The sequence below is a fragment of the Corvus cornix genome, chromosome 9 (genome assembly GCF_000738735.6).
Source record: "Corvus cornix cornix isolate S_Up_H32 chromosome 9, ASM73873v5, whole genome shotgun sequence".
Classification (NCBI taxonomy): domain Eukaryota; kingdom Metazoa; phylum Chordata; class Aves; order Passeriformes; family Corvidae; genus Corvus; species Corvus cornix.
The window spans coordinates 23,474,061-23,496,698 of record NC_046339.1 but is presented as its reverse complement, the minus strand read 5'-3'; the positions used below and the strand labels follow the sequence as shown (position 1 = coordinate 23,496,698).

The following is a 22,638-nucleotide window of genomic DNA, read 5'->3' as shown; positions in this document are numbered from 1 at the left end:
TCGGTGGCCCCGCCATGAGGCACTTGAGGATTTTGGGGTGAGGAAGGGAAATGTTGGGGCAACAAATGGTGATGTTTGGGATGAGGAAGAGAAATTTTGAGGCTACGACGTGCTGGAGGTGGATGTTGCCACCAGAACCCCTCTGCTGTTGGCCAGCACATCCAGGTCAGAGTCGGTCACTGCCAGGGATGTGCCTTGGGATGGAGGTGCCAGGTTTGGGGGTGTTGCCTATGGACACCGATGGAGATGAGGCTGTTCCTCGGGGTCCTGCACTTCTGGGAGATCCTCACTGCCCCAGCTCCTCGTGGAAACTCGAGAGCAGCAGCAGAGTCAGCTCCATTCTGGAGCGTTCTCCAGACACAGGGGGGCTTGAGGGCAGGAAAAGGGCTTTTCCAGAGCTGCTTGAGGTGGAGAAGCTCAGACTTGCTCCTCTGTCCAAAAGATGACACATTTCTGCAGCAAAAAGCAAAACAAGCTCCGCTGTTCCAGGCCTCCCCCCAGTGTCTCCCGCCTGGCTCTGTCCTGGGTGCCATCCCCGCTCCATCGCGGCCTTGGGGATCCCACAGCATCCACGCTCACCCATCCCAGCCGGAGCAAGGGGCTGCACCCCAGGGAAGGGGGACTAGCAATGGGAATCACTCCAGGTCTTGGGGACCACGGTGCAACATCTGCAGGTAGCAGAGATGCCCCAAGTCCGAAAGCCAAAGCAGAGCCGGGAATGCAGCGGTTTCTCCCAGCTGGAAGGGATTGAATCCCTTTGTGGGGAGCAAATGCAGCACGTGGGACCTTCAGCACTGACCTGGTGTCCCCAGCACTGCCCTGGTGTCCCTGGGTGCCGGCAGCAGGGACACGGAGCGCTCGGCCCACAGCACAGCTCCTGCCAAGGGCGCTGCTTCGAGGGCCGAGCGATGACGTTCCCGTGCCTCATCCGTGTTGTTTTGGATTCTCCGGCCTCTCGGAGCCCGCCAAGGGTGGGGAGCGCCCCGGCCCCTGCCCCAGGAGCCCGGGGGTGGCTGGGGGCCAGGGTGATGAGATGTGGGCTTTGGAGACCTCCTCCTCCATCCCTCCAAGAGGACAACCCCTAAGGTCATCTTCCCATCCCTTTTGAGCCTCGTCTCTTTTCCCATCTTCCCTCATCCCACCCTGTCTTGCTCGCAGGGTGTTTAGAAAGAGCTGGAAGCTAATCCAGGAAAACCTCTCTCCTGTGCTGTCCCCCGCCAGCTCCTGGCTCATCCCCAGCCCTTCCTGCCGCCACAGGAGTGGAGATGAGCAGGAGAGCTCAAAATGCCCTTCTGGGTGAGAGGGAAACGTGGCCAAGAGTTTCTATTGATGCAATCAAAGTTTAAACAGTCAAAGAGTTTTTAGCCCAGATTTGGACTGTGGAAAAGCGAAACTGTCCCCTCACAGCTGTGTGTGCTTGACCTCAGCGTCTCACACCAAGCGAGGAAATGAAAAATGTTGGGAAAATGACTTAACTGAGCCAAAGCAAAGCTGGGAGAAGGTTGCAGTGAGCTCAGGAGGTGCAAAACCCTCCTGAAAACATCACCAGTGTCTTTCCAGAGGCCTGGAAAACTTAGCACACAACCCAAGGTCTGGCACAGGGGCTGGCAACACCAACGAGCCCACCCAGCACCAGCAGCCGTGATCCAGGATGGATCCACAGCCCCACATCGGTGCTGCCGAGGGGAATGAGAGCAGCCAGAGGTGTGGGGGGAGCTGATGGGTGGTTTTATTACACAAGGTGTGACATCCTCCCTCCATCCCCACTGGAACAGGGATAAATGAGGGTTTAACAGCATCCTTTTAACCATTCCATGGCTGTTTCTCCTGCTGCTTTTCCCCCCCACGTCCCTCCCCACCATTTTTCCATCCGTGCCCAGTGTTTCTGTGTGGTCTCAGTGCATTGCCCGGCGTGGGGACCGTCCACAGGTCTGGGGGCTGCTGGAGGGGTCAGTGCAGCTGGGACAGGACTGGGAAGCCACTGGTGTCCTTGGGGAGCAAAGCCTGTGGCACTGGGAACGTGGATCCCTCGGGAGGGATGGCCTTGGTCCCTGTCTCCACGGGGGGATGATGGATCCATCCTCTGTCTCTATGCAGGAATGATGGATCCAGGCCCTGCCTCCCCAGGGTGATGGTGGATCCACGGAGAGTTGCTGGATCCTTGGGAAGATGATGGATCCATCCCCTGACTCCACGGGGAGATGATGGGTCTGTCCCCCGCCTCCGCAGGGTGCTGATGGATGCACAGGAAGATGACGGGTCCGTCCCCTCTGTCCATGGGGTGACATGGGCCAGCTGCCCACGCTAGCAGCTCCCTCCTGTGCACAGGAAGATGCCCAGGGCCATGCCCAGCAGGGCGAGGCTCCCCAGGATCAGCCCCAGCACCAGCGGAGCGCGCGATCGGCCGCTGACTTTTCCTGCAAGAGGCGAGAGGGACGCAGGTGACGACTGGGCCACGCCACCGCGTCCCTGTCCCCCACCCCGGCCCCACCACGGACCTGTCCTGGCGCTCTGAGCCTGCAGGATGCTGACACAGGTGGTGTTGAGGAAATACTGCAGGTCCTGGGTGGTTATGGGGTATTTCATCAGCTGTGCCTGGGCGAAGGCGGCCACCGGGAGCTCGCCGGGCCAGCGCCGCTCCCAGGTGGCGTTGGGGACGTGGAAGCTGAGGAACGCCGTCCTGTTGAGGGTCACCTCGTAGAAGCTCTGGGCTGTGCCGTTGGGGAAGAGGCGGCAGCCGAGGTGGCAGCACAGGTGCTGGGTGACTGCGGGGACAGAGGGAGGGGACAGGGTCACCACACTCCCACCCTCAGCGCCCCGTGGCCCTCACTGGGCGCTGAGTTCGCACAGCCTCAACCTCGCACCACCCAACCCTCCCGCAGCTTTGCTTCTCCTCGGTTTGGTCATGGCAGTGACTTTTCCAGAGGCTGGGATTATTTTCCCTCCCTTATCTCCGCACAGCACAGCTCCGGTTTTACAGAGAGGGAGGGTTTGGGCACAGAGCTGCTCGTGGCTCTTGCGGATGGAGCACAGGGACACCGGCAGGGGTGGGGTGGGTCATGCCAGAGACCCCGCGGTGACACCGGGCTCCCCAAGGGTACAGGAATGTGGGGCCGGGGCAAAACCGGTGAAAGGAAAGGAAAAGGAAAAGGAAAAGGAAAAGGAAAAGGAAAAGGAAAAGGAAAAGGAAAAGGAAAAGGAAAAGGAAAAGGAAAAGGAAAAGGAAAAGGACACCCCGGGCAGGAGCAGCAGAGGTGACAGGGTTAATGGAGCAGAGCAGGCAGGAGCACGAAGCCATCGCCAGCAGCGTCCCACAGCTCCCACAAGCTGCGGGATGCAGGCAGGGAGCAGCCAGAAAGTGAGCAGGATGCAGGCAGAGTGCAAGTGGGGTCCAGGTGGGATGCAGGCAGAGCACAGGCAGGGAGCAGGCAGGGTGCGGGTGGGATACAGGCAGGGAGCAGACAGGGTTCCTCCCCAGCCCTTTTCCTGAGGAGCAGCAACAGGTTGAGCATCATCCCGTTCCCAAGGGTAAGAAATTCCCGGCTCCACAGAAGGGCTCCCTTTGCCCACAGAGTGGTTTTGCACATGCCCATGTGCCCATCCCTTCGCCCATCTGTCCCTGGAGAGCCACCCCCGTGCCCCGGCAGCGCGGGAGAGGCTCCCCTTCCCCGGGGGCCCGCCCCTGTCCCCCGGGTACCACTCACAGTTGGTCGGTCTCTCCATGTGGAAAAGCTTCACCAGCTGCCTGAAGTTCTTCAGGTAGGTGATCACGTCGTTCCGCCGCCGGGCCCAGGCGTCCGGAGGCTCCAGCGGGAGCACCTGGGTGACATTCTGCTCGTCCAGGAGGTGGCTGAGCTCCCCGTTCAGGCTGGCGTTCCCCCGGAACATGGCATTGCCCCTGTACACGCGGGTCAGCTGGAGCATGGTGAAGGCGAGCGGGGCTGCGGGAGACGCGGGACATCACCGACCGCCCGTCACCCGCCGTGAGCCCCGTGTGCCCCCAGGCCACCCCCAGCATCCCCGACCACCGCCGTGTCCCTGCCTCACCCGCTTCCTCCGCCCCGCAGCCCAGGGCCCCGCAGAGCAGCAGCAGCAGCAGCAGCATCGTGGGGACGGGCACCGCGCTGGAGACGCGCTGGTAGCCCCACGGCTGGCCCGGCACGGAGTTCAGCGTGGGCACCGCGCTGGAGACGCGCTGGTAGCCCCACGGCTGGCCCGGCACGGAGTTCAGCGTGGGCACCGCGCTGGAGACGCGCTGGTAGCCCTACGGCTGGTCCATGGGATGTTAAAGAGGGCCGGGTAGGTGGGGCTGTGGGAGGAGGAGAGCGGGACTCCGGCCAGGTCTCTCCCATTTCCTTAACCCGAGCCACCCGCACCCCTTCCATGCCGGATATGCCGGGCCCCGCGGCGCCTGAGGATGCAGGATGAGGCTCCGAGCTCCCCCGGCACAGATGGAACTGGGCGAGCAGCCAGCACCTGACTCAGTTTCCCCATGCCTTGGCTGGGCAGAGCCCCGTGCCACTCTCCTGGGGGATGTGGGAGACCAGGGGGACACTGTGATGGGGACCATTCCCAGGGAATGGGGAGGATTGGAGGGAGCAGCCTCGCAGCACCGCGCTGCACCCACCTGGTGTGGAGAGGGCACCCAGCAGCAACAGGACCTCCCTCCCTGGAAAGGGGTGACACTCTGGGTAGCTGAGCTGGGCGGTGGGGGTGAGAAATCCATGGCAGGGCTTCCTCCACAGGTTTGTTTTTTAATTACACCTAAAATAATTATAAATTAAAAAATCTTAAAATGCGAAATTTCTAATAAAAGCTCCAGCTCATCTTATTGGCAGAGCATGGCACAGCCTGGGGTGGCACATAATGGCATCCCACAGCCTGCTATGGCATGGAATACTGTCATGGAATGGTTTTGAGTGGGAAGGGACCTGAAAGCCCATCTCATTCCACCCCTCCCATGGGCAGGGACACCTTCCACTGTACCAGGCTGCTCCAAGCCCTGTCCAACCTGGCCTTGGACACTGCCAGGGATCCAGGGGCAGCCACAGCTTCTCTGGGCACCCTGTGCCAGAGCCTCCACACCCTCACAGGGAAGAATTCCTTCCCAATATCCCATCTAACCCTGCCCTCTGTCACTTTGAAGCCATTCCCCTCTGTCCAAGCCCTTGTAAATAGTCTCTTCTCCAGCTTCCTGGTGATTCCTTCAGGCCCTGCAAAGCCACAGTGAGGTCACCCCAGAGCTTCTCCTCTCCAGGCTGAACAATCCCAGCTCTCCCAGCCTTTCCTCCCAGCAGAGCTGCTCCATCCCTCTGCTCATCTTGGAGCCTCCTCTGGGCTCTCTCCAGCAGCTCCACGTCCTGCCTGTGCTGGGCCCCAGGGCTGGGGCAGCTCTGCAGGTGGGGTCTCACCTGAGGGAGCAGAGAGGCAGAATCCCAACCCCTTTCCTGCTGCCCACGCTGGGGTTCAGCCCAGCACAGGGGGGTTTCTGGGATGGGCCATGGCCAGCCCTCACCAGCTGCACCCCAAAGTCCTTCTCCAGGGGCTGCTCCATCTGCTCATCCCCAGCCTGGATTGATCCCGGGAGTTGCCCCGACCCAGGGGCAGCACCAGCACTTGGTGCTCTTAAACCTCATGAGATTCCCATGGGTCACTTCTGGAGCTCTGGATGGCCCTCCAGGGAGTGCCACTCCCCCTCAGCCTGGTGGCACCTGCAAACCTGCTGAGGGTGCCTCGAGCCCTCTGGCTGTGGCAGTGATGCCGATATTGAATATCACTGGTCCCACTGCGGACCCCTGGGACACCACTGGGCACTGATGGCCATCGGGAGTGGCCCTGAGCCACTGCCCCTCTGGATGTGACCATCCAGCCAATTCCTTATCCATCTAACAGTCCATCCACGGAATCCAGCTCTCTCCAATGCAGAGAGAAGGATGTTGGGTGGGATTGTGTCCAGGCTTGACAGAAATGCGGATAAATGACATCCATAACCCCTCCCTTGTGCACTGAGGGAGTCACCCCAGCAGAGGCGGCCAGGGGGCTGGTCAGGCAGGACTTGCCCTTGGTGCAGCCGTGCTGGCTGTCCCGAATCACCTCCTGTCCTCAGCAGAGCTTCCAGGAGGGTCTGCCCGCTGATCTTCCCAGGCACAGAGGGGAGGCTGACGGGCCGGTAGGTCCGGTTCCCAGGCTCCTCCTTTCCTCCCTTTTTAAAGATGGGGACAAGGACTCCTTTTTTTCCCAGTCACCTGGGACTTAACCGGACAGCCAGGACCTTTCAAATATCCTTGCGAGCGGCTGTCCAGCTCCATCAGCCAATTCCTCCAAGACTCTGGGATGGACACCATGCAGGATGGCGCGCTCCGGGATGGCGGGGCATGTGCCCACTGGCCGGCACGATACGGCACACCATGGCGCGACATGGCGCGACGCGTCACCCTGCCTGTCGCGCCGCCGCGGCGGTCGGGGCGTGTCCCGGGGCGTGTCCCCGCGGTCCGTGCGTGTCCCGGGGCGTGTCCCCGCGGTCCGTGCGTGTCCTGGGGCGTGTCCCGGGGCGTGTCCCCGCGGTCCGTGCGTGTCCCGGGGCGTGTCCCGGGGCGTGTCCGCGGCGCCGGTGCCGGGAGCGCAGCGATGGCGGCGGCGGAGCTGGAGCGGCTGCGGATGGCGGGGGCCGGGATGGCCATCGCCGTCCTCACCAGCGGCGGCGACGCGCAAGGTGCGCCCGGCGGGGCGGGGCGGGGGCTCGGCCGGGCCCGCGCCTCCCCGCGTGTCCGTGCCCGCGACCGCGACCCCCGGGGCCGGAGTCCGCGGCCCGCGCTCGTCCCCGGGGCGGGCGGATGGGGACCCCCCTCCCGTGTGCCCACACCCGCGCCGCTGCCCCGTCCCCGCCACCCTGGGGCCGTCGCCGTGGGAGGGCAGGGGCCCCACGGGGGGAGCCCCACGGAGGGGGTGTGTCCGTCCCTGTCCCCGTCGCCGTCCGTCCCCCCCCCCCCCCCCACCCGGGATAAGCAACTCGCTCCCGGGCAGTTTCTCGTCCCCAGGCCCAGCTGTGCGCTGAGTTTCCTCGGTCTCAGCCCACGTGGCTCCCCGCCCACTCAAGGAGACACCTCAGGGTCACCTGTAGGATCCCATCCCATGTGGGGCTCAGGATCCCATGGGAATACTCCAGCTCACATATCACTTTTCCAGGCATGAACGCCGCCGTCCGTGCCGTCACCCGCATGGGGATATACGTGGGAGCCAAGGTCTTCCTCATCTATGAGGTTGGGGTACCCCCTGCTCCCCATCATGGTTGGGGGGACCCACCCCCCTGTGCCGGGGTACCCCTCACCTCCACCCTCTGCTTCTCCGCAGGGCTACGAGGGGCTGGTGGAGGGGGGTGACAACATCAAGCAAGCCAACTGGCTCAGCGTCTCCAACATCATCCAGCTGGTGAGGATCACCACGGGGCTGTGGCACCCCAGATCCCAGCCCCCCAAACATGCGTGACGAGCCGCATGCCCCGTTCTGTCCCCAGGGCGGGACGGTGATCGGCAGCGCCCGCTGCAAGGCCTTCACCACACGTGCGGGCCGGCTCCGGGCCGCCCGCAATCTGGTGGAGCACAGCATCACCAACCTGTGCGTCATCGGCGGCGACGGCAGCCTCACCGGCGCTGACATCTTCCGCTCCGAATGGGCTGGGCTGCTAGAGGAGCTGGTCCGAGATGGTGGGTGAGCCCCTCCCAGCCCCAGGGGTGTAGATGGAGGTGTTTGAGGGTGGTGAGGTCCGGAGGGTTACCCCGGTGCTGTGACCCCAAGGAGGGCTGGGCTCCGGCCCCACGATGGTGGGGACGTGAGTGCCCTGAAATAACCCGTGTGGTGGCTGTGACCCCCCCAGGGCAGATCAGCGAGGAGGTGGCGCGGGAGAACTGCCGCCTGAACATCGTGGGGCTGGTGGGCTCCATCGACAACGACTTCTGCGGCACCGACATGACCATCGGCACCGACTCGGCGCTGCACCGCATCATGGAGGTCATCGACGCCATCACCACCACGGCGCAGAGGTGAGCGGGACGGGGCTGGGGGCTGGGGGCTGCACCGCCCGGCCATCGGCACCCACCCACCTCCTTCTCTCCCACCCGGGTCCTTGCAGCCACCAGCGGACGGTTCGTGCTGGAGGTGATGGGTCGCCACTGCGGTAGCTCCCGTGGGTGGGGAAGCCATGGGTGGGACGGGATGCTGCGTTTCGGGGTCAGCGCTCCCACCGCCGTGTCCCCCCCAGGTACTGGCGCTGGTGTCCGGCTTGGCCTCGGGCGCCGACTGGCTCTTCATCCCTGAATCCCCTCCGGAGGACGGCTGGGAGGACCTCATGTGCGAGAGGCTCGGGGAGGTGAGGGGGGGTTCCTGCATCCCATCCCCTGTTCCCCCCGAGTGTCCCCGCAGGGCCCGGGCTGAGCCTGCAGCCGGTGGCCCGGCCCCTGCGAAGCTTCGGGAGCTGCCGCCATTGTCCCTGTGAACCGGGGCACTCAGCCGAGCGCAAATCCAGCCCTCGCGTGCCAGGGGCAGCGCTGGCTCGGGGCTCGGCTGCCCGTGACCTGAGCCACCCCCGGGGCAGCACGGATGGCAGGGAGGGGAGGGTGCTCGCATGTGGCCCACGGTGAGCTCTGGCTGAGCCGTGGTGGCCCTTTGTCCTCCCCTCGTGCCAGACACGCAGCCGGGGCTCGCGGCTCAACATCATCATCATCGCCGAGGGCGCCATCGACCGCAGCGGCAAACCCATCTCCTCCAACTACGTGAAGGACGTGAGTGACCGCCCCGGCACCGCCCTGGCACCCACGGACACTGGCCAGTCCCCAACGTGATGTCCCCTCTTCCCCACAGCTGGTGGTGCAACGCCTGGGCTTCGACACGCGGGTCACCGTCCTCGGCCACGTGCAGCGCGGAGGGACCCCGTCCGCCTTTGACCGCGTGCTGGTAGGTCCAGGGGAGGACACGGAGAGGGGGAAGCCTGCTCCTGCCATCCCTCTGCCCAAAGGAAAGGATTTGCCAGCCAGGGTGAGGCTCGGATGGGCTTGGCCTCGCTGTGCTGGGCAGAGCTGTGCACCCGTTTCTCCTCATTTACTCCAAATTTAATGGATTTTTAAATAAAGCCATCGGCTTTCCAGCAGTGAATCAGCAGCCACGCGTTTTCCAAGCCTGTGGGAGGGAGCATCCCTGAGCATCCCACCCAGCTGGCACTGGTGGCCCCAGTGTCACAGGTGCCCCTGTCCCTTTGCAGAGCAGCAAGATGGGGATGGAGGCGGTGATGGCGCTGCTGGAGGCCACGCCGGACACCCCGGCCTGCGTGGTCAGCCTCTCTGGGAACCAGTCAGTGCGGCTGCCACTCATGGAGTGTGTGCAGGTGGTGAGTACCGGGGAATTTGGGTGGGGGTCCCCCTCCTCTCCCTGTGAATGTGCGTGTCACGGTGCTGCGTCTTTCTCCTGGCCCAAGACAAAGGATGTGCAGAAGGCCATGGATGAGAAGAGGTTTGAGGAGGCCATCCAGCTCCGTGGAAGGTGAGGAGCAGGGAGCAGGACTTGGGGAGACATCCCTCTTGGATGGGGGCTTCTCCTTGTGGGGAAGCTGTTGGCTCCTGCAGCCAGAAGGATGTCCCAGTCACACCCCAGGGGCACTGGGGAGACTCCCCCTTCTCCCAGACGTGCCTTGGGGACATGTCACCGTGTCCTTGCAGGAGCTTTGAGAACAACTGGAACATCTACAAGCTGCTGGCACACCAGAAGCCAGCTCAGGAGAAGGTGAGGGGTGATGGGGAGCAGCAGGGCACACCATGGCCACCTTGGGGACACGCAGGGATGTGCTGTTCCCATCCCTGTCCCCGTAGAGCCCCTTCAGCATGGCCATCCTGAACGTGGGAGCGCCAGCCGCCGGCATGAACGCTGCCGTGCGCTCGGCCGTGCGCATCGGGATCTGCCAGGGACACACCATCTACGTGGTGAGCGACGGCTTCGAGGGCCTGGCCAAGGGCAGGTAAGGGGACAGTGAGCCTGGGATTGTCCCAGGGGATGGGGTTGGGCTTGGAGGGTGGCAGGGGGGCTCTTCCCACCCCTAACCCGGCGCTGGTGCCCGCAGGTCCGCGAGGTGGGCTGGCACGACGTGGCGGGATGGCTGGGCCGCGGCGGCTCCATGCTGGGCACCAAGCGGTGAGTGCGGCCCTGGGGAGAGGGGCATAGGGGAGAGGTGTTCCCACCATGCTCACCCCACCGTCTGCACCCCCTTCCCCACCACAGGACGCTGCCCAAGACCTGCATGGAGAAGATTGTGGAGAACGTGCGCAAATTCAACATCCAGGGACTGCTGGTCATCGGGGGCTTTGAGGTGCGGCGGAATCCTCGGTTCAGTGGGGGCTGGGGTGGCTGTGGGCGTCCCAAAGGAATCTCTCTGGGATGTGGATCCGGCTGCAGGGCCAGCATTTCCCAATCCCTCGGCCGCTTGCAGGCGTACGAGGGGGTGCTGCAGCTGGTGGAGGCGCGCGGGCAGTACGAGGAGCTCTGCATCGTCATGTGCGTCATCCCTGCCACCATCAGCAACAACGTGCCCGGCACCGACTTCAGCCTGGGCTCCGACACGGCCGTCAACGCCGCTATGGAGGTGAGGGACACGGACGGGGACAGCTCACGGGGCCGCCCCGCTCCACCACCTTCCATCATGGCCTGGAGTGGCCGATGGCCCGTGCTGGGGAAGCAAAGGTGGCTTGCCCTGGTGTGACCTCCCCTGCTTTGGGCACAGAGCTGCGACCGCATCAAGCAGTCAGCGTCGGGCACCAAGCGTCGCGTGTTCATCGTGGAGACCATGGGGGGCTACTGCGGGTACCTGTCCACGGTCACCGGCATCGCCGTGGGCGCCGACGCCGCCTACGTCTATGAAGACCCCTTCACTATCCACGACTTAAAGGTGAGTGGGCAGGAGTGGCTCTCTGGCTGAAATGAGAAGGAAAATTGGGGAAGGGAGGGCTCCAGAGCAGGGCAGGAGCTGTGGGAGCACGGCCATGCCGTGCAGATGCTGGGTGGATGTCAGGACCGGAGGGCTGTGGGATGGCTGCCGGCATCCTGGTGTTCATCTTGCAGGCCAACGTGGAGCACTTGACTGACAAAATGAAGACAGATATCCAGAGAGGGCTGGTGCTGCGGTGAGTTGGGGGCCCTTGGGGACAGTCCCTGCAAACCCCAGCCCCGTGGCAGGGAGCAAGGCCAGAGCTGAGCCCTTCCCATGGCCAGAGAGGGTTCTTGGGCACGGTGAGGTTTGGCACAGTGGGTACACGCTTGGCCGTGGGGCCGCTGGATGCCTCCGCTGCTGTCCCCACCCCAGCCCCAGGGTCCTCTGGGGGACACAGGCTGGGGCTCTGGGCCTCAGGGAGAACAAAACAGCACAAAAAAGGCATTATGGGAAACAAAGGAGGACAATGCCCTGGGGATGCTGGAGGAAGGAGCAGCCCCCCAAGCCCTTCCCTCTGCCCCCCAGCAACGAGAAGTGCCACGAGCACTACACCACCGAGTTCCTCTACAACCTGTACTCCTCTGAGGGCAAAGGCATCTTTGACTGCAGGATCAACGTCCTGGGCCACCTCCAGCAGGTACAGGGGACGGGGTGACATGGGCCACACTGGCCCTGAGAGCTGGGCAGGCCTGACATCCCCATTTCTTTGTCCCCAGGGGGGAGCCCCAACCCCCTTTGACCGGAACTACGGGACCAAGCTGGGAGTGAAGGCGGTGCTGTGGATGTCGGAGAAGCTGCAGCAAGTCTACAGCAAGGGTGAGCCGAGGGCTGGGGTTCCCACGGAGGGTGGGGGAGGCTGGTGGCTGCTGCTCCAGGCTTCCAGGCTTGGCCCCCAGTGAGGTGGGGTGTCCCCCTCCCAGGGCGTGTGTTTGCCAACTCTGGAGACACTGCCTGTGTGATCGGGCTGCGGAAGAAGGTGGTGGCCTTCAGCCCCGTGACGGAGCTCAAGAAAGTCACAGATTTTGAGTAAGTCCCCATGCCCCAGCGGTTCACTATCTCCCAGGGGACCCTTCCCGAGGTGTCCCCTCTAGAGCTGTGTCCCCCTGCACAGGCACAGGCTGCCCCAGGAGCAGTGGTGGCTGAACCTGCGGCTGATGCTGAAGATGCTCGCCAACTACCAGATCAGCCTCACCGAGTACATCTCGGGGCAGATGGAGCACGTCACCCGCCGCACCCTCAGCATCGAGAAGGGCTTCTAGTCCCACCAGCCTGACCCATAGCCCCTGCCGTGTCCTCTCCGTGCCCATATGCTGCTGGGGGAGCACTGTGTCCCCTGTGTTCTCAGTAGCCCTGTAGCTTTGCCATCAACCCCTTACAGCAGGCAGAGCCTGGTGCTGGCTCCCAGAATGGCACAATCCTGCCCCGAATCACTGCTGCGGGGTCTGGTCCCTGTGCGGATGCAGAAAAGTTGCTTGAGCCAGCCGCGCAGCCCAGACCCTTAATCTTCCCTTAATAGTTTATTATTATTTAATGATGGGGTATTTTGAGTCCTTATTTAGGCGGCTTGGACCGCATGAGCCAACCTGCTGCTGCTTGTTAGTCGCCTGCCCCACGTGCGGGAGGGGAGTGAGAAGGATGTGGAGCCATCCCGAAGCGGGTCGGAGCTGTCCCCGGGGGCTTCTGGTGCCCCTGAGCCCCGGTGAAGCTCCATCCCCCGTGGGGGTCTCGAGGGCTGAGCACGGGGGTCCTGGCGAGCCCCCTGTCCCCTTGCATGACGCTTGGCTGCGACCGTGGCCGCGGGCGCCGTGTCCGTCACTCACCGCTGCTCCGTGACCCCCGGATCCGCACGCCCGCGGCGCTGCCTCCTCTCCTCTAGAGATAAAACCTGCTGGAGCCAAACCTGCCTGCGCCTGAGTGGTCCGTTGCAGGGGGGATGGGTGCAGGATGAGGGCGGGGTGGGGGGACAAGTAAAGCCTGATGGTTTTCCCAAGCTGGGTTAATGCCGGGCCAAGAAGTTTCCTGGTTTTGTACATCCTCAAAGCCTGGGAGAGTGGGACCACAGGCAGCTTCGGCTCCCTGTGCGGGTCGTGGTGAGTGCAAGGTCAGCATCCTTTTGCAATTGCTGCACAATTCCAGAGAAATATCACTCGGTTCCCACCTTCAAGGGAAGCACCCAAGTGCTTTAGGGTGGTGCTGTGCTTGTTTGTGAGGCAGTTTCTCAGGGCGCCGGCCAAGTGTGCCGGCCTGGCCAAGCTCCGCACGCTCGGGCTGCGCCAGACAGTCACAGGGAGCCCCTTTCCCAGGCCATGTCCCTCCTGGGGCTGTCGGCTGACGGCTTCAGCCTCCGGGCCAGTGCCAGCACCAGGATGCATCAGAGTCTTTGGGGTCAAACATGCCGTTATTTTGTCCTCCCCATGGAGCTGTCCCCAAGTGAAAGCTCCCCCTGACCAGCCCCCTGGCCGCCTCTGCTGGGGTGACTCCCTCAGTGCACAAGGGAGGGGTTATGGATGTCATTTATCCGCATTTCTGTCAAGCCTGGACACAATCCCACCCAACATCCTTCTCTCTGCATTGGAGAGAGCTGGATTCCGTGGATGGACTGTTAGATGGATAAGGAATTGGCTGGATGGTCACATCCAGAGGGGCAGTGGCTCAGGGCCACTCCCGATGGCCATCAGTGCCCAGTGGTGTCCCAGGGGTCCGCAGTGGGACCAGTGATATTCAATATCGGCATCACTGCCACAGCCAGAGGGCTCGAGGCACCCTCAGCAGGTTTGCAGGTGCCACCAGGCTGAGGGGGAGTGGCACTCCCTGGAGGGGCCATCCAGAGCTCCAGAAGTGACCCATGGGAATCTCATGAGGTTTAAGAGCACCAAGTGCTGGTGCTGCCCCTGGGTCGGGGCAACTCCCGGGATCAATCCAGGCTGGGGATGAGCAGATGGAGCAGCCCCTGGAGAAGGACTTGGGGGTGGCAGCTGGTGATGGCTGGCCATGGCCCATCCCAGAAACCCCCTGTGCTGGGCTGAACCCCAGCGTGGGCAGCAGGAAAGGGGTTGGGATTCTGCCCCTCTGCCCCTCAGGTGAGACCCCACCTGCAGAGCTGCCCCAGCCCTGGGGCCCCAGCACAGGCCAGGACGTGGAGCTGCTGGAGAGAGCCCAGAGGAGGCTCCAGGATGAGCAGAGGGATGGAGCAGCTCTGCTGGGAGGAAAGGCTGCGAGAGCTGGGATTGTTCAGCCTGGAGAGGAGAAGCTCTGGGGTGACCTCACTGTGGCCTTGCAGGGCCTGAAGGAGCCAACAAGGAAGCTGGAGAAGGACTTTGGACAAGGGTGTGGAGTGACAAGCCAAGGGGAAATTACTTCCCACTGCTGCAGGGTTAGATGGGATATTGGGAAGAAATTCTCAGCTGTGAGGGCAGAGAGACCCTGGCACAGGGTGTCCAGAGAAGCTGTGGCTGCCCCTGGATCCCTGGAAGTGTCCAAGGCCAGGTTGGATGGGACTTGGAGCACCCTGGGCTAGTGGAAGGTGTCCCTGCCCATGGGAGGGGTGGAATGAGATGAGCTTTCAGGTCCCTTCCCACCCAAAACCATTCCATGATCCCATGATTTCAGTGCTTTTCCCCTAACTGGACACATTTTAGGCTCTGGAGGAAGATGGTAACGATTGTTTCTTCCCTGGACCCCTGAAATAGCAGACCTTGGTGATGGAGGCAGCATTGCTGCTCTTGAATGAGTATCTGCTCTGGAGACCCCAGGCAGAGACTTGGGGTGGAATTCCTGGGTGGAATTGGGCTCTTCCACTATCCCATGTGCCACTCCACTTTGGGGGAACCCCAGCCCACTCCTTCCCTCTCTCCCTCAGCCACGGGCCTCACACCTGCCTCACCATCAGCTCTCAGAGTCCCTGAGGATGGTTTGAAGGGAAGTGGCTCTGCAGGGCCGCTGGCATTTTCCACAGCTGGGAATCATCTGCGTTCACCGCTCGATATTCCCGGCTGAGGCAGGGCAGGGTGAGAGCAGGTCACGTGGAAAATCTGTCGGCAGCACAGCTCTGCAGCAGCCAGGTTTAGGATGTGAATGGGGACAGGGGTGCCCCCAGGCTCAGACCAGCTGCACATTGAGGGACAGGAGTCACTGCAGCCCTCATACCTCATTTCCACCAAAAAAAGTACCTGGAGGGCCAAATTCCTGGGAGAAAATGGACAGGCACTTGCATTCCCAGGATGAGCAGGAGGGGATATGACTGTGCTCCCAGACTTCCCAGCACATCCAGCCCACCCTGAAAAGAGGGCAGAGCAAACCTCCAGGAGCATCCTGCAACGCAAGGCAGGCTGTCAGGGCCTGGAGGGGCCGGGCTCCCACCAGGGTTTGCTGGGATGCTGCAAGGAGCAGTTGGGAGCTCCAAGGGCAACACCAGCAGCAGCCAAGGATGACGAGCATGGCACATAGCCAGCGAGCAGCCCAGTTTCTCCAGAAATTGAGTAAGTGTGGCCTCAAGGGCACAGTGATTGCTCCACCAGCCCCATGACCAACAAGTCCCAATGGACGCTTCCTTTGATCACTTGCATCCCAGAAAAGCTGGGGGGGTCCAGCTCACCCCAACAACAGCTCCCCTGCTCCTTGACAAGGACAGGCCAGGGGCCTGGGAGAAGACTTGCACTCAGCAGGGTGAGTCTCCCAGGCCCTGGCTGTCAAAGGAAGTGTGGGACATCATAAATCACACAACTGCAGCTGGGTTTAACACACAAGGCAAGAACGAAGGTCATTCGAGGAGTTAAAGGCATCAGCAAATCTCCCCCCAAGTGACGAGGTTCAAACTGTGTCCCTTCCCACCAAGGTCAGGCAAACAGGCTTGTGGACACAGGGCTGTCAGCATCTCTGAGGAGCATTCCTTCCTGGCAGCACAGACATTGCACAAACAGGGCCAGGGGGGCCATGGAAAGGCCACATCGCCCGTGCAGCACTGGGAGGCACGGAGGGCTCGTGTCCCGTATCTCGGGGCCATCGTCCTGCCCATCTGCACTGAGCTTTCCTCAGCACCTCTTTTGCTCCTCGCCTTTGCTGCGGTTGCCAGAAGGTTCCCAGACAGCCCAGTGCCCCTGCAAAGCAGCGCTGAGAGCAGGCTCACCGTTCCAGAGGCGCAGTGAAGCGGGAAGGCGCAGGGCTCCCAGCCCTCCTCCTGCTCCGAAGGGCTCACAATGCATTCCCTGAACCAGAGGTAATGGAGCAGTGCCCCCAGCCAGGCCTTTGCTGAACTCCAGCCACCACTTACACGGCCTTGAGGGATAATTGGGTTTATTTGGTATGTCACAACAGTTTAGTTTGGATTTAACAGCTCTGTAAAACTTGGTAAATGCAGTTTTATCAGTTAAAGAGCAACAGCCACCTCTGATGCCTGTGCAAAGCAGGCAGCAACGCTCAGGGCATTTTAACTGGGATGTTTCCTTAAGCTGCTCTAATGCCTGCAGGGAACGTGTGGGTGAGAGGACAGCTGAGCATTCAGCACCTGGGAGTCATTTCTGGTTCACCTAGGCTGCTCCGAGCTTTCCTTTGGGCTGCTCCGAGCTTTCCTTGGGCTGCCTGACCACCACAGCAGGTGCTGTGTGCACCAGCAAGGACCTGAGAAGTCAGCCAGGAGCTGGAAGATAAATTAATAACTGGCCATTGACCTTCACCACCTGCACCAGACAGTTCTTGGTGACGATCTCAGGAAATGCCTCCCTGTCAGACTTCACCAAATCTCTGTGGTACAGAGTGCCCTCAGAGGTGCTGTGCTGAGGGTCAGAGACCTACCTTCCCAGCCATCAGCAGGCTCTGCTCCCCCTCGGATCACACAGCACCTCTGGCTGCAGCCTTGTTCCCTTCTGCTCTGCTGATCTGCCTGCAGCTCCCATCCAAGAGCCCCAGCCACACAGGGTACAGTGACAGAGCCTGCTGCACAAGCAGGAGATCTCCAGAGGAGGAGCATCCCAGCCCAGCCCCTTGCACGGGAAGCAGAGCAGGGAGCACCGAGGCTTTGGCTGCAGCCAGGGATGTGTGGGCAGGACAGCGCTGGGGGCTGGGGCTCCAGGGAGGCTGGAATGGGGGTGGGCGTTGTCACTCCTCCTGCAACTCCTTCTGGAAGGCCTGGAGCCTCCTCGCCACGGTCTGCTGGATGATCTCCAGCCCCTCTGCGTCCAGTTCCTTCATGAGAAGCAGGATGGCATTCAGGACATTGTTCTGTCGGGACAAGACAGACACTGCTTTGTACCAGCCAGCCAGGACAAGAACACTTGATTTTCCCTGCTCTTTCTAGGAACTCCTCCACCACCACCACGACCACCGCTGGCAGCAGTTTGGAACAGCCACCTGCAGCCACGGGAGCGGGACTAACAGCCGAGCCCTCGGGGCAAACACAGGCAGAGGCAGCATGCGGCACGTGACGAGGCTGGAATGCAGGACAAACCCATCCGCCCAGCCCTGCGCCGGCTGGCCACACGCCTCTGGCTGCCGGCCACGCTCCAGCCTGGCTTCTGTAAGGAAAGGCACATTCAGGAGCTGCCGCCCTCGCTCCCCAGCGTGTGTAGGATGGGAAAGGACAGAAGCCCTCTGCTCTGAGGAATGAGCAGAGCTGGTGCTCTGTGCAAGGGACCCTTGAAGGTCCCCAGCCCTGCTACCACCACAGGACCACTGCCAACACCGGGCCGTGGTTCTGTCAAACCATGTCTTGAAGAACTCCAGGGAGAGATTCCACAGCCTAAATAACTGTCCTTCTAGGGAGAATCTTTTGCCCAACATCCAACCTGAACCGCTCCAGCTGCAATGGGGGACCATTTCCCCCTTTTTTAATGGTCAGAGCCTGTGGTGCTGCTGTAAGCAGCTAAGGCAGAGTGAGGCAGCGTGGGTTAGATCTTGCGCTGCTGATTGATGTGATGGCACCAAGTCCAGCACTCAGCAATTCCCAGCTAATCACCAAAATCCAGGTTCATCCAAGGCTACACAATAGAGGGGGCTGAGCAACCACCTAAGCTTCCTGTTCAGCAGATCCTTCCCAAGGTTTTACCCTCCTCCTGCTAAAGAAACACTTCCTAATGTCCAGTCTGAACCTCCCCTGGCACAACTTTGAACCTTTCCCATGTCTCCTATTGCTGGATTCCAGGTAGAAGAGCTCAGCACCTCCCTCCCCACATCCCCTCCTCAGGAAGTTGCAGAGGGAGATGGAGTCACCCCTCAGCCTCCTTCTCTCCAAACCAGACAAATTCAGAGCCCTCAGCTGCTCCTGGACATTTCTTCCAGCCCCGGCATCAGCTCTGTTCCCCTCCTCTGGGGGTCATCCAAGGTTCTTCACATCCTTCAATGCTGGGGCTCAGCCCCACATACAAGGAAAAGCAATTTGTCTTTAAAAGATACTCACTCTCTTCTTGTGGCTGCAATCTGTCTCTTGAGGGGAAAAGGAGGAATATTTATCCCTGGGAACAGGCTTCATATCAAGCTCCTCCTGAGTTTTGCTAAAAAAACGGGAGGAAAAGCAAATGTTATTATGACCGGCTGGGAGAACCTTCCTCTGCCAGGTCAATCCTTCCTCATCACAGGCAACCATGCAAGGAATAAATATCCAGCTAGAGGACTCCAGGAAATGGACTGGAGCTCCCAGATGAGAGAGGATCCATCCCTGACTGCACATGCAGCTGGTGAGCTTGAGTCACCCCCCACAGCACAACCTGTTTGGCAGACACAGAAGCAGCCCCAGCAGTGCCACTGAACCAGCACAGCTCCACTGCAGTAACCAGAACAGGCCTGCACCGGCCTGCAATGCACCCTGCAATGTCAGGGTCCTTTCCTGCTACACGAGCTCAGCCCAGAAACGCAGAAACAGAAACACTGGCAGCTCCCCAGCCCTCACTTTGTCTCCTCCAGGCTGCAGCTGAGCAGCTCGCTCCGGGGCTCCGTCGTGGCTCCGGCAGTGCTGGATGTGGAGGATTCAGACCAGCCGTTCTCCACACTCCTCCGGGCTGGGGGGGCCGTGATCTCCACGCCATCCACCAGGGCCTGCGACAGCTCTTCCTCTGTCACAGCTGCAAAGGCCACAACAAACACCTGCTGCTATGAACTGCAGCAGCCCAGGGGAAGAGCATCTCTAACAGGGCAGGTTCTGCTGCTGCAGAGCTGTTCCCAAGGGGTTTGGTCCAAAAATTGTCTGGCATTTTGCTTTCACCCTCCTCCTGCAGTGAAACCTGTGCAGGAGAATGCTGGAAGCAATCACCAGCCTCTCAAAGTGAGAAGGGTATCAGGGAGGGATGCAAACATGCTTTGCTGGTTTTTGTCTCTGGAGAAGGCTCCGAAAGCCACCAAATTGCTGCTACCGGATGGGAAATAAAAAACAGAGCAGCTTTTCTACAGCAGCAGATGCAGTTCTAGAACCTTTGTCTGGCCACAGCAAAGAGAGAGCGCTAAAAACCACTAATTAGTGGTACGGTTTGAGCTATAATGAGGCACTCATTCCTGCTACAGTGGGGAAGGGATTGGGAAGGGAAGGGAAGGGAAGGGAAGGGAAGGGGATAGGGAAGGGGAAGGGGATAGGGAAGGGGATAGGGAAGGGGATAGGGAAGGGAAGGGAAGGGAAGGGAAGGGAAGGGAAAGGGAAAGGGAAAGGGAAAGGGAAAGGAAAAGGGAAAGGGAAAGGGGATAGGGATGGAGAAGGAAAAAGGGGAAGGAGGAAGAGGAAGCAGATGGAAAAGGGGAAGAGAAAGGAGAAGACAAAGAGAGAAAACAGCTCAGAAGCACTTAATCTAACCAACCCCTAACACCTCCTGACTCTAGGAAAACTCAAAGGACGCCTTTGAGAGCAGCCAACACATCCCCATTTTCCTGCTGCAGGTGACCAAAGCCCACCCTGGTTGTCGAGCTTCTGCAGGCTGGGCAGGTTGCGCAGCACGGTCATGCGGTAGCGGTGGGGTCGGGCCCGCAGCAGGGGTTCTCTGCCAGCCACAGCACCCGCAGCCGTGGCAGCGCCTTCAGGTAGAACAGCTCATCCAGGCTCGTGATGTTGTTCTTCCTCAGGTACAGCTCGCTCAGGTTCTGGCACCGGTGCAGCGGCTCGAGGTCCGAGATGCCGTTCACGCTGCGGAGACACGGTCAGAGCCCACCACGCCCTCGCTGCCCCAGCCAGCAGGGAGCACAGCACTTCCCTCTCCTGAAACTGCCTCACCCCAGCCTCACCCCAGCCCGTGGCTTGTGGCATTTCATCTTTGTCAACAGAGCGAAGAATTGGAAGGGGCATCGCTCCGCTCTGCTGAGGATGACAAAGAGCCTCTGCTCCCCCCAAACCTGCCCCCTTTTCTCCTCAGACCCACCCAAGGAGAATCCATGTAAGATTCCCAAGTTAAAAGGCTCGGATTTGCAGGGCATTGGCTCCATGGGATCCCCAGGGTAAGTGAAAGTTGGGTGTATTATGGAAAGGAGAAGCTCAAAGAAATCCATGAAATATTTCAACAAGCATTTTGGAAACAGGCCACATACAGAGGCCAAGAAGATCCCTGTCCAAACTGTGGAATAGAACTTCAGGAGCAACAATCCTAAGGGGTTTTATCACTTGTCAAAACAGGGAGTATTTTCTCTAGGAGCACAGGGAATGGTGCAGAGGAGCTACTGAGGAATAATCATTTCTATATCCCTGCTGCTTGAGAAGTGGGGCAGGAAGAGCCAGGCAGCTCACACACACAACCCCAGCAATGTGGGAAGAAACCATCCCCAGGAAAAGGTGAATTCCTTGCCCTCTCCAAAGCTGGCAAACTGGCATTCACCTGAACGTGATCACCTCGATGTTGGGCAAATCCCGGCATATGGATATCTGGGCAGGAAGAGACAGAAACAACAAGTTGGCACTCGTGGGGGAAAATACAAATAAACCCAATAGAAATCACAAAAAGCACCACCAGGAATTTGGGTTTGCTTCAGTCTAACCCAAGCTTAACAGCACCAGAGATTTTCTGACACAGCAAGTGCAGCGTCAGCAGCTCCTCCGGCCTCTGCTCAGGAGTGGAAGTGCAGATACCAGCCAGCGTCCCATTGTTCTTCTGCTCCAGCAACTCTGCAGCCTCCACACGCAGGAAAGGCTCCCTCCCACCCCTGCCAGCCCTCCCTTAGCAACAGAACCTCATCCAAAATCACCACAGAGGTAGGACTCGGGGTCCTGCTCTCCGGGGCTTCATGCTGGGCCTTGGAGAGAAATTTTCCAGTGTGGAAACAGAAGCAATCCCTTTTTTTTTATAGTGTGAGACGCTAATCAACCCTGAGAAGCCCTGCAGCTCACAGGCAATGGGCCAGCCCAAAGCCAGGCCCTCCCCAGTGCCCTGCCAACCCCATCGCCTCCATGGTGTCCCCACTCCGGCTGCGGGCCCAGGCTCCTCTGGCTCCTCCAGTACTTACATCTGTCAGGTGGCTGCCCCTGCGAGAGGAGAGGGGGGTCAGGGAGAGCACAGCAGGGCTGAGCCTCCCCCTGCACCCCCCCCAGCCGGGGTCACAGCCCCAGCCCCCAGCCTGGCCCCACCAAACAGCTCCGGCACAGTCTGTCACAGGCCTTGTTGTGCCTCCCCTTCTCCAGCCCTGCCCGTTCTCCCTCACCCGGCCCTACCTGACCCCCCTCACCCAGCGCTGCCTGCTCCCCACTCCTGCCTGTCTGCCCTTCCCCAGCCCTGTCCCGCCTCTCCATCCCTGCCTGACACCCAGCCCCAGCCCTTCCTGCCCTCCCTCCATCCTTGTCTCCCCTTCCCAGCCCCGTCTGAACCCCCCTCTCCATCTCTGCCTGTGTCCCCAGCCTCAGCCCTGCCTGCCACCCCTCATCCATCCCTGCCCGTCCTCTCTCCTGATCCCTGCCTGTGCCCCCACCCCCAGGCCTGCCTGTCCCCTCTCCATCCCCGCCCTCCCTCCATCACTGTCCTCTCAGCCTCATCCGAGCCTGTCCTCCTTCGTCACCCCTGCCTGTACCCCCCTCAGTCCCTGTCCCCCGGCCCGTCCCTGCTTGTCCCCGCGCCCACCAGCAGTTGAGGCGGCGGACGCCGTCGAGCGCGGCCGCCTTGGCCTGTGCCAGCACGGCCGCCCGGCTCAGCCTCATGCCGGGCCGGGCCGGGCCGCGCCGCGGCTGCAGGGGCGGGACCCGCGGCCTCAGCCCCGCCCGGCCGGGGCGGCTCCGCAGCTCCGGGGCTGGATTCGGCTTCTCCCCTCCCCTCCGCGGGCCGGGCCCCGCCGCAGCCCCCGGGCCCCGCCGCGCCCCGCCTGCCCGCCCGCCCGCCCGAGCGCCGCTGCGCAACGGGCGCGGGTTGAGGTGGTTATTCGTATTTACGGATAAATCTTATTAGTCGTTTAATTATATCTTATTAGAGAATGGTTTGTACACAGAGCTACGCCTTTGTGGGTGTATATTTATGTGAAGGGATCATCATGGAATCGTGGAGTGGTTTGGGTTGGATGGGACCTTAAAGCCCGTCCCATCCCGCCCCCTGCCATGGGCAGGGACACCTTCCACTGTCCCAGGGTGCTCCAAGCCCCAAGGTCCAACCTGGCCTTGGACACTGCCAGGGATCCAGGAGCAGCCACAGCTTCTTTGGGCACCCTGTGCCAGGGCCTCACCTCCCTCACAGGGAAGATTTTTTTTTTTTTCCCCCTAATATCTAATATAAACCAACTCCTTCAGT

The 22,638-nt window shown here is 61.1% G+C and overlaps 3 protein-coding genes across 3 annotated transcripts; 1 reads left to right on the top strand and 2 right to left on the bottom strand.

Annotated features, from left to right (window-relative positions):
* Window positions 1–1,705: 1,705 nt before the first annotated feature.
* On the bottom strand, window positions 1,706–4,285 carry PROCR (protein C receptor). The gene is made up of 4 exons (XM_039556884.1): window positions 4,048–4,285; window positions 3,705–3,941; window positions 2,499–2,765; window positions 1,706–2,417 (listed from the first exon to the last, which is right to left on the bottom strand). Exons 1-4 carry the CDS (start codon window positions 4,103–4,105, stop codon window positions 2,305–2,307), a joined length of 675 nt encoding a protein of 224 aa, XP_039412818.1. The 5' UTR covers window positions 4,106–4,285; the 3' UTR covers window positions 1,706–2,304.
* A 2,302-nt stretch (window positions 4,286–6,587) lies between these two features.
* Window positions 6,588–12,872, top strand: PFKL (phosphofructokinase, liver type). The gene is made up of 22 exons (XM_039557190.1): window positions 6,588–6,712; window positions 7,186–7,259; window positions 7,351–7,428; window positions 7,514–7,703; window positions 7,874–8,039; window positions 8,129–8,173; window positions 8,257–8,365; window positions 8,682–8,777; window positions 8,857–8,949; window positions 9,254–9,379; window positions 9,467–9,531; window positions 9,708–9,771; window positions 9,858–10,000; window positions 10,102–10,176; window positions 10,264–10,351; window positions 10,472–10,624; window positions 10,763–10,927; window positions 11,101–11,162; window positions 11,495–11,606; window positions 11,686–11,785; window positions 11,890–11,995; window positions 12,081–12,872. The coding sequence occupies exons 1-22, from the start codon at window positions 6,628–6,630 to the stop codon at window positions 12,226–12,228; spliced, it is 2,343 nt and encodes a 780-aa protein (XP_039413124.1). The 5' UTR covers window positions 6,588–6,627; the 3' UTR covers window positions 12,229–12,872.
* A 3,372-nt stretch (window positions 12,873–16,244) lies between these two features.
* Window positions 16,245–22,094, bottom strand: CFAP410 (cilia and flagella associated protein 410). Its single transcript, XM_039557215.1, is given in 8 exon segments — window positions 16,245–17,185; window positions 18,360–18,453; window positions 18,849–19,020; window positions 19,838–19,897; window positions 19,900–20,066; window positions 20,749–20,795; window positions 21,374–21,392; window positions 21,982–22,094. Coding segments are annotated over 8 exon segments (759 nt in total). The 5' UTR covers window positions 22,059–22,094; the 3' UTR covers window positions 16,245–17,062.
* Window positions 22,095–22,638: the final 544 nt, after the last annotated feature.